General features: G+C 40.8%; 1 protein-coding gene across 1 annotated transcript in view; it reads right to left on the bottom strand.

Moving 5' to 3' along the window:
* LOC110513416 (beta-1,3-N-acetylglucosaminyltransferase lunatic fringe) overlaps positions 1-10,000 on the bottom strand; it is a 25,916-nt gene that overhangs the window by 4,147 nt on the left and 11,769 nt on the right. Inside the window, exons 2-4 of the mRNA XM_036948481.1 lie at positions 2,272-2,320; positions 1,313-1,415; positions 777-930 (exon numbers count right to left, since the gene is read on the bottom strand). Coding sequence (XP_036804376.1) covers positions 777-930; positions 1,313-1,415; positions 2,272-2,320 — 306 coding nt within the window. The remainder of the gene's footprint in view (positions 1-776; positions 931-1,312; positions 1,416-2,271; positions 2,321-10,000) is intronic.

The following is a 10,000-nucleotide window of genomic DNA, read 5'->3' as shown; positions in this document are numbered from 1 at the left end:
TCCTAATAACAAACTATTTGTTTCTCTTAAGGTTCCTTGCCGTTGCTATAACAACGAGTAAGATGACAAAAAAAAAAAAATGCGAGCTAGATGGTGAAGGCTAAGCCCGGTTGGGGTTCGCGACCATGCCCAAACAGATAAAGAGAGGACCTGGAGAGAAGGGCCTTAGCGCGGCTCGATGAGGAAGCAGCCCCAGAGGAGCTGGGGGACCTGGAGAGAGGGGCCTTAGCGCGGCTCGATGAGGAAGCAGCCCCAGAGGAGCTGGGGGACCAGGAGAGAAGGGCCTTAGCGCGGCTCGATAAGGAAGCAGCTAGCAGTGTTATTGAAACACAGTGAAAAGTTAAGTTATTTAAAACAAAAATAACATTAAGAACATTTAGAGAATGTTCTCAAAACATTATTAAATTACCTTCAAATAACCTGTAATCTTCATTCTCAGAATGTTAATAAAACCTCCCAGGAAAACTTTCAGGGAACCATAGCAACACGTTCGCAGAACCTCCCTGCAACTTCAAAATGTACGTTCCCAGAACAGGCTAAATGTTAACTTCTGTTCTCAAAACGTAAAAAAAAAAACAGTTCAGTTTAACCAGTCAGGAAACGTATGGCTTCATTCCCAGAACTAATGGGAAACCAAAAATGTACGTTCCCACAACTTCCAAGGAACCAAAATGTGCTTGCTGGGTTATTATATAGTGACAAAAACAAAATAATGGTTAAAATGAGAAGAGAAACATTCTTTAGGTTAGTGAACACATTACTTCCTGGTCCCTTACCGTGTGGGCGTCGCCAAACCTCTCGGTGGCTTCTAGCGGTCGGTCGAGGCTAGGCCGGCCAATGTAGACGTCGTGGGCGTGGCTGTAGTGAGACAGGAGCTTCACGAGGGGACGTATGTTCACGTAGTTATCATCATCCACATGGCAGAACCATCTAGAAGGGGTAACCACAATCAGTATCATTATCTACACGGCAGAACCACCTAGAAGGGGGAACCACAATCAGTATCATTATCGACATGGTCAGAACCATCTAGAATGATTAACCACAATCAGTATCATTATCTACATGGCAGAACCACCTAGAATGATTAACAACAATCAGTATCATTATCTACACGGTCAGAACCACCTAGAAGGATTAACCACAATCAGTTTCATTATCTACACGGTCAGAAACACCTAGAAGGGTTAACCATAATCAACTTGACTTTGAATCTTCAGCCATTAACGGATACTGCTAATTCATTGCAGTGTGTGTGTGTGTGTGTGTGTGTGTGTGTGCGCGTGTGTGTGTGTGTGTGTGTGTGTCTTACTTCTTTCCAGAGCTGATGAAGGTGTCGTATTCGACGGCCATTTTACAGGACAGAGCCTGGCGACTGTGGGCCGCTGAACAGTTCGTATTGATCATGTGACTCCCTGTAGGAATAGCATCAACCAATCAGTCAGTCAGACAGTCAGTGAATGAGCCCTGGGGTCAAATGACACACATTTCAGCACAACACAAGTACAGTATGTGACTTTTAACAAAGATGATTGGATGCTATTGTGTTACTATGGTGGCAAAACAGTTTTGAATGAGTCAGAAATATTAGCTTCCTGTTATAATCTGGCACCTCTAGAATAACAATATTAGCTTCCTGTTATATTCTGGCACCTCTAGAATAACAATATTAGTTTCCTGTTATAATCTGGCACCTCTAGAATAACAATATTAGTTTCCTGTTATAATCTGGCACCTCTAGATTAACAATATTAGTTTCCTGTTATAATCTGGCACCTCTAGATTAACAATATTAGCTTCCTGTTATAATCTGGCACCTCTAGATTAACAATATTAGCTTCCTGTTATAATCTGGCACCTCTAGAATAACAATTTTAGCTTCCTGTTATAATCTGGCACCTCTAGAATAACAATATTAGCTTCCTGTTATAATCTGGCACCTCTAGAATAACAATTTTAGCTTCCTGTTATAATCTGGCACCTCTAGATTAACAATATTAGCTTCCTGTTATAATCTGGCACCTCTAGAATAACAATTTTAGCTTCCTGTTATAATCTGGCACCTCTAGAATAACAATATTAGCTTCCTGTTATAATCTGGCACCTCTAGAATAACAATATTATCTTCCTGTTATAATCTGGCACCTCTAGAATAACAATATTAGCTTCCTGTTATAATCTGGCACCTCTAGAATAACAATATTATCTTCCTGTTATAATCTGGCACCTTCAGAACGCGTGTATGTATGTGTTTTTATTTTTGAACCTCACCCATCCTCTTCCTCAGCCTGTCATCCTCTCCATCGGTGAATACGTACGTCTGAAAACACACACGCACACACACACACACACACACACACACACACACACACACACACACACACACACACACACACACACACACACACACACACACACACACACACACACACACACACACACACACACACACACACACACACAAACACAAAGAGAAGGTCAGAGTCTGTGTCTATCATTAATGTAGTGTGAAAAGTGAGCCAACGCAACTCTGTAGAACAATAGTCAGACAGGATGTGTCCCATTTAGTACACTGTTCCCTATTGGGGAAGGACGGCTCATAGTAGTGGCTGGAACGGAGGCAAATGGAATCTCATCAAACACATGGAAACCATGGAAACCATGTGTTTGGTGTCTTTGATACCATTTCACTGATTCCACCCCAGACATTACCACCCAATCAAGGTGCCACCAACCTCCTGTGAGATATATATATATATATACACACACAATGCCAACTCATTATGCAGTGGGAACTGTTGAAGTGGGAGACACACACATACATACACACACACGTTATTATCCCAGAGTGATGCCAACCCATTATGCAGTGGGAACTGTTGAAGTGGGAGATGCACGCACGCACTCACGCGCACACACGCACACACACACACACACACACACACTGCATTCAGAAAGTATTCAGACCCCTTGACTTTTTCCACATTTTGTTACGTTACAGCCTTATTATAAAATTGATTAAATATTTTTTTCTCCTCACCAATCTACACACAATACCCCATAATGACATCACAATACCCATTAATGACATCACAATACCGTATAATGACATCACAATACCCAATAATGACATCACAATACCCATTAAAGACATCACAATACCCTATAATGACATCACAATACCCTATAATGACATCACAACACCCCACATTGACATCACAATACCCATTAATGACATCACAATACCGTATAATGACATCACAATACCCAATAATGACATCACAACACCCCACATTGACATCACAATACCCATTAATGACATCACAATACCGTATAATGACATCACAATACCCAATAATGACATCACAATACCCAATAATGACAAATCAAAAATAGTTTTAAAAAAATAAGAAATTGTAGCAAATTTACACAATATTAAAAACTGACATCACATTTACATAAGTATTCCGACCCTTTACTCAGTACCTTGTTGATGCACCTTTAGCAGCGATTACAGCCTCCAGTCTTCTTGGGTATGACGCTACAAGCTTGGCACACCTGAGTTTCTCCCATTCTTCTCTGCAGATCCTCACAAGCTCTGTCAGGTTGGATGGGGAGCGTTGCTGCACAGCTACTTTCAGGTCTCTCCAGAGATGTTCAATCGGGTTCAAGTCCGGGCTCTGGCTGGGCCACTCAACGACATTCAGACGTTGTCTTGGCAGTGTGCTTAGGGTAGTTGTCCTGTTGGAAGATTAACTTTCGCCCCAGTCTGAGGTCCTGAGCGCTCTGGAGCAGGTTTTCATCAAGGATCTCTTTGACCTTTGCTCCCTTCATCTTTCCCTCAATCCTGACTAGTTTCCCAGCCCTGCCACTGAAAATCACCCCCACAACATGATGCTGCCACCACCATGCTTTACCGTAGGGATGGTGCCAGGTTTCCTCCACACGTGACACTTGGCGTTCAGCCCAAAGAGTTCAATCTTGGTTTCATCAGATCAAAGAATCTTGTTTCTCATGGTCTGAGAGTCCTTTAGGTGCCTTTTGGCAAATTCCAAGTGGGCTGTCATGTGTCTTTTACTGAGGAGAGGCTTCTGTCTGGCCACTCAACCATAAAGGCCTGATTGTTGGAGTGCTGCAGAGATGGTTGTCCTTCTGGAAGGTTCTCCCATCTCCACAGAGGACCTCTGGAGCTCTGTCAGAGTGACCATCGGGTTCTTGGTCACCTCCCTGACCAAGGCACTTCTTCCCCGATTGCTCAGTTAGGCCGGGCGGCCAGCTCTAGGAAGAGTCTTGGTTGTTCCAAACTTCATCCATTTAAGAACGATGGAGGCCACTGTGTTCTTGGGGACCTTCAATGCTATAGAAATGTTTTGGTACCCTTCCCCAGAACTGTACCGCGACACAATCCTATCTCAGAGCACTACGGACAATTCCTTCAACCTCATGGCTTGTGGGACCTTATATAGACAGGTGTGTGCCTTTCCAAATCATGTCCAATCAATTTAATTTACCATAGGTGGACTCCAATCAAGTTGTAGAAACATCTTAAGGATGATCAACGGAAACAGGATGCACCTGAGCTCAATTTCAAGTCTCATGGCAAGGGGTCTGAATGTACTGTAGTGCACTATATAGGAGTGTAGTCAAGGGGTCTGAAACTGAAAACATTCACACATTCTGTTCCATCATTGTTCCATCATTGTTCCATCATTGTTCCATCCGACTGGTCTAAAACAGAACAACATTCTGATCCATCATTGTTCCATCCGACTGGTCTAAAACAGAACAACATTCTGTTCCATCAACATTCTGTTCCATCATTGTTCCATCCGACTGGTCTGAAACAGAACAACATTCTGTTCCATCATTGTTCCATCTGACTGGTCTGAAACAGAACAACACTCTGCTCCATCAATGTTCCATCTGACTGGTCTGAAACAGAACAACATTCTGTTCCATCAATGTTCCATCTGACTGGTCTGAAACAGAACAACATTCTGTTCCATCTGACTGGTCTAAAACAGACCAACATTCTGTTCCATCTGACTGGTCTAAAACAGAACAACATTCTGTTCCATCAATGTTCCATCTGACTGGTCTGAAACAGAACAACATTCTGTTCCATCTGACTGGTCTAAAACAGAACAACATTCTGTTCCATCTGACTGGTCTGAAACAGAACAACATTCTGTTCCATCTGACTGGTCTAAAACAGAACAACATTCTGTTCCATCTGACTGGTCTAAAACAGAACAACATTCTGTTCCATCTGACTGGTCTAAAACAGAACAACATTCTGTTCCATCTGACTGGTCTAAAACAGAACAACATTCTGTTCCATCTGACTGGTCTAAAACAGAACAACATTCTGTTCCATCAATGTTCCATCTGACTGGTCTGAAACAGAACAACATTCTGTTCCATCTGACTGGTCTAAAACAGAACAACATTCTGTTCCATCTGACTGGTCTGAAACAGAACAACATTCTGTTCCATCTGACTGGTCTAACACAGAACAACATTCTGTTCCATCTGACTGGTCTAAAACAGACCAACATTCTGTTCCATCTGACTGGTCTAAAACAGAACAACATTCTGTTCCATCAATGTTCCATCTGACTGGTCTGAAACAGAACAACATTCTGTTCCATCTGACTGGTCTAAAACAGACCAACATTCTGTTCCATCTGACTGGTCTAAAACAGAACAACATTCTGTTCCATCTGACTGGTCTAAAACAGAACAACATTCTGTTCCATCTGACTGGTCTAAAACAGAACAACATTCTGTTCCATCTTACTGGTCTAAAACAGAACAACATTCTGTTCCATCTGACTGGTCTAAAACAGAACAACATTCTGTTCCATCTTACTGGTCTAAAACAGAACAACATTCTGTTCCATCTGACTGGTCTAAAACAGAACAACATTCTGTTCCATCATTGTTCCATCTGACTGGTCTAAAACAGAACAACATTCTGTTCCATCATTGTTCCATCTGACAGGTCTGAAACAGAACAACATTCTGTTCCATCTGACTGGTCTAAAACAGAACAACATTCTGTTCCATCTGACTGGTCTAAAACAGAACAACATTCTGTTCCATCATTGTTCCATCTGACAAGTCTGAAACAGAACAACATTCTGTTCCATCTGACTGGTCTAAAACAGAACAACATTCTGTTCCATCATTGTTCCATCTGACTGGTCTGAAACAGAACAACATTCTGTTCCATCATTGTTCCATCTGACTGGTCTGAAACAGAACAACATTCTGTTCCATCATTGTTCCATCTGACTGGTCTAAAACAGAACAACATTCTGTTCCATCTGACTGGTCTAAAACAGAACAACATTCTGTTCCATCATTGTTCCATCTGACAGGTCTAAAACAGAACAACATTCTGTTCCATCTGACTGGTCTAAAACAGAACAACATTCTGTTCCATCTGACTGGTCTAAAACAGAACAACATTCTGTTCCATCATTGTTCCATCTGACTGGTCTAAAACAGAACAACATTCTGTTCCATCTGACTGGTCTAAAACAGAACAACATTCTGTTCCATCATTGTTCCATCTGACAGGTCTAAAACAGAACAACATTCTGTTCCATCTGACTGGTCTAAAACAGAACAACATTCTGTTTCATCATTGTTCCATCTGACAGGTCTGAAACAGAACAACATTCTGTTCCATCTGACTGGTCTAAAACAGAACAACATTCTGTTCCATCATTGTTCCATCTGACTGGTCTAAAACAGAACAACATTCTGTTCCATCTGACTGGTCTAAAACAGAACAACATTCTGTTCCATCTGACTGGTCTAAAACAGAACAACATTCTGTTCCATCATTGTTCCATCTGACTGGTCTAAAACAGAACAACATTCTGTTCCATCATTGTTCCATCTGACAGGTCTAAAACAGAACAACATTCTGTTCCATCTGACTGGTCTAAAACAGAACAACATTCTGTTCCATCATTGTTCTATCTGACAGGTCTGAAACAGAACAACATTCTGTTCCATCTGACTGGTCTAAAACAGAACAACATTCTGTTCCATCATTGTTCCATCTGACTGGTCTAAAACAGAACAACATTCTGTTCCATCATTGTTCCATCTGACTGGTCTAAAACAGAACAACATTCTGTTCCATCTGACTGGTCTAAAACAGAACAACATTCTGTTCCATCATTGTTCCATCTGACTGGTCTAAAACAGAACAACATTCTGTTCCATCTGACTGGTCTAAAACAGAACAACATTCTGTTCCATCATTGTTCCATCTGACTGGTCTAAAACAGAACAACATTATGTTCCATCATTGTTCCATCTGACAGGTCTAAAACAGAACAACATTCTGTTCCATCTGACTGGTCTAAAACAGAACAACATTATGTTCCATCATTGTTCCATCTGACAGGTCTAAAACAGAACAACATTCTGTTCCATCTGACTGGTCTAAAACAGAACAACATTCTGTTCCATCTGACTGGTCTAAAACAGAACAACATTCTGTTCCATCTGACTGGTCTAAAACAGAACAACATTCTGTTCCATCTGACTGGTCTAAAACAGAACAACATTCTGTTCCATCTGACTGGTCTAAAACAGAACAACATTCTGTTCCATCAATGTTCCATCTGACTGGTCTGAAACAGAACAACATTCTGTTCCATCTGACTGGTCTAAAACAGAACAACATTCTGTTCCATCTGACTGGTCTGAAACAGAACAACATTCTGTTCCATCTGACTGGTCTAACACAGAACAACATTCTGTTCCATCTGACTGGTCTAAAACAGACCAACATTCTGTTCCATCTGACTGGTCTAAAACAGAACAACATTCTGTTCCATCAATGTTCCATCTGACTGGTCTGAAACAGAACAACATTCTGTTCCATCTGACTGGTCTAAAACAGACCAACATTCTGTTCCATCTGACTGGTCTAAAACAGAACAACATTCTGTTCCATCTGACTGGTCTAAAACAGAACAACATTCTGTTCCATCTGACTGGTCTAAAACAGAACAACATTCTGTTCCATCTTACTGGTCTAAAACAGAACAACATTCTGTTCCATCTGACTGGTCTAAAACAGAACAACATTCTGTTCCATCTTACTGGTCTAAAACAGAACAACATTCTGTTCCATCTGACTGGTCTAAAACAGAACAACATTCTGTTCCATCATTGTTCCATCTGACTGGTCTAAAACAGAACAACATTCTGTTCCATCATTGTTCCATCTGACAGGTCTGAAACAGAACAACATTCTGTTCCATCTGACTGGTCTAAAACAGAACAACATTCTGTTCCATCTGACTGGTCTAAAACAGAACAACATTCTGTTCCATCATTGTTCCATCTGACAAGTCTGAAACAGAACAACATTCTGTTCCATCTGACTGGTCTAAAACAGAACAACATTCTGTTCCATCATTGTTCCATCTGACTGGTCTGAAACAGAACAACATTCTGTTCCATCATTGTTCCATCTGACTGGTCTGAAACAGAACAACATTCTGTTCCATCATTGTTCCATCTGACTGGTCTAAAACAGAACAACATTCTGTTCCATCTGACTGGTCTAAAACAGAACAACATTCTGTTCCATCATTGTTCCATCTGACAGGTCTAAAACAGAACAACATTCTGTTCCATCTGACTGGTCTAAAACAGAACAACATTCTGTTCCATCTGACTGGTCTAAAACAGAACAACATTCTGTTCCATCATTGTTCCATCTGACTGGTCTAAAACAGAACAACATTCTGTTCCATCTGACTGGTCTAAAACAGAACAACATTCTGTTCCATCATTGTTCCATCTGACAGGTCTAAAACAGAACAACATTCTGTTCCATCTGACTGGTCTAAAACAGAACAACATTCTGTTTCATCATTGTTCCATCTGACAGGTCTGAAACAGAACAACATTCTGTTCCATCTGACTGGTCTAAAACAGAACAACATTCTGTTCCATCATTGTTCCATCTGACTGGTCTAAAACAGAACAACATTCTGTTCCATCTGACTGGTCTAAAACAGAACAACATTCTGTTCCATCTGACTGGTCTAAAACAGAACAACATTCTGTTCCATCATTGTTCCATCTGACTGGTCTAAAACAGAACAACATTCTGTTCCATCATTGTTCCATCTGACAGGTCTAAAACAGAACAACATTCTGTTCCATCTGACTGGTCTAAAACAGAACAACATTCTGTTCCATCATTGTTCTATCTGACAGGTCTGAAACAGAACAACATTCTGTTCCATCTGACTGGTCTAAAACAGAACAACATTCTGTTCCATCATTGTTCCATCTGACTGGTCTAAAACAGAACAACATTCTGTTCCATCATTGTTCCATCTGACTGGTCTAAAACAGAACAACATTCTGTTCCATCTGACTGGTCTAAAACAGAACAACATTCTGTTCCATCATTGTTCCATCTGACTGGTCTAAAACAGAACAACATTCTGTTCCATCTGACTGGTCTAAAACAGAACAACATTCTGTTCCATCATTGTTCCATCTGACTGGTCTAAAACAGAACAACATTATGTTCCATCATTGTTCCATCTGACAGGTCTAAAACAGAACAACATTCTGTTCCATCTGACTGGTCTAAAACAGAACAACATTATGTTCCATCATTGTTCCATCTGACAGGTCTAAAACAGAACAACATTCTGTTCCATCTGACTGGTCTAAAACAGAACAACATTCTGTTCCATCTGACTGGTCTAAAACAGAACAACATTCTGTTCCATCATTGTTCCATCTGACTGGTCTAAAACAGAACAACATTCTGTTCCATCTGACTGGTCTAAAACAGAACAACATTCTGTTCCATCTGACAGGTCTAAAACAGAACAACATTCTGTTCCATCTGACTGGTCTAAAACAGAACAACATTCTGTTCCATCATTGTTCCATCTGACAGGTCTGAAACAGAACAACATTCTGTTCCATCTGACTGGTCTAA

Source organism: Oncorhynchus mykiss, chromosome 17, assembly GCF_013265735.2.
Source record: "Oncorhynchus mykiss isolate Arlee chromosome 17, USDA_OmykA_1.1, whole genome shotgun sequence".
Classification (NCBI taxonomy): domain Eukaryota; kingdom Metazoa; phylum Chordata; class Actinopteri; order Salmoniformes; family Salmonidae; genus Oncorhynchus; species Oncorhynchus mykiss.
This window is presented reverse-complemented; position numbering and strand designations above follow the sequence as displayed.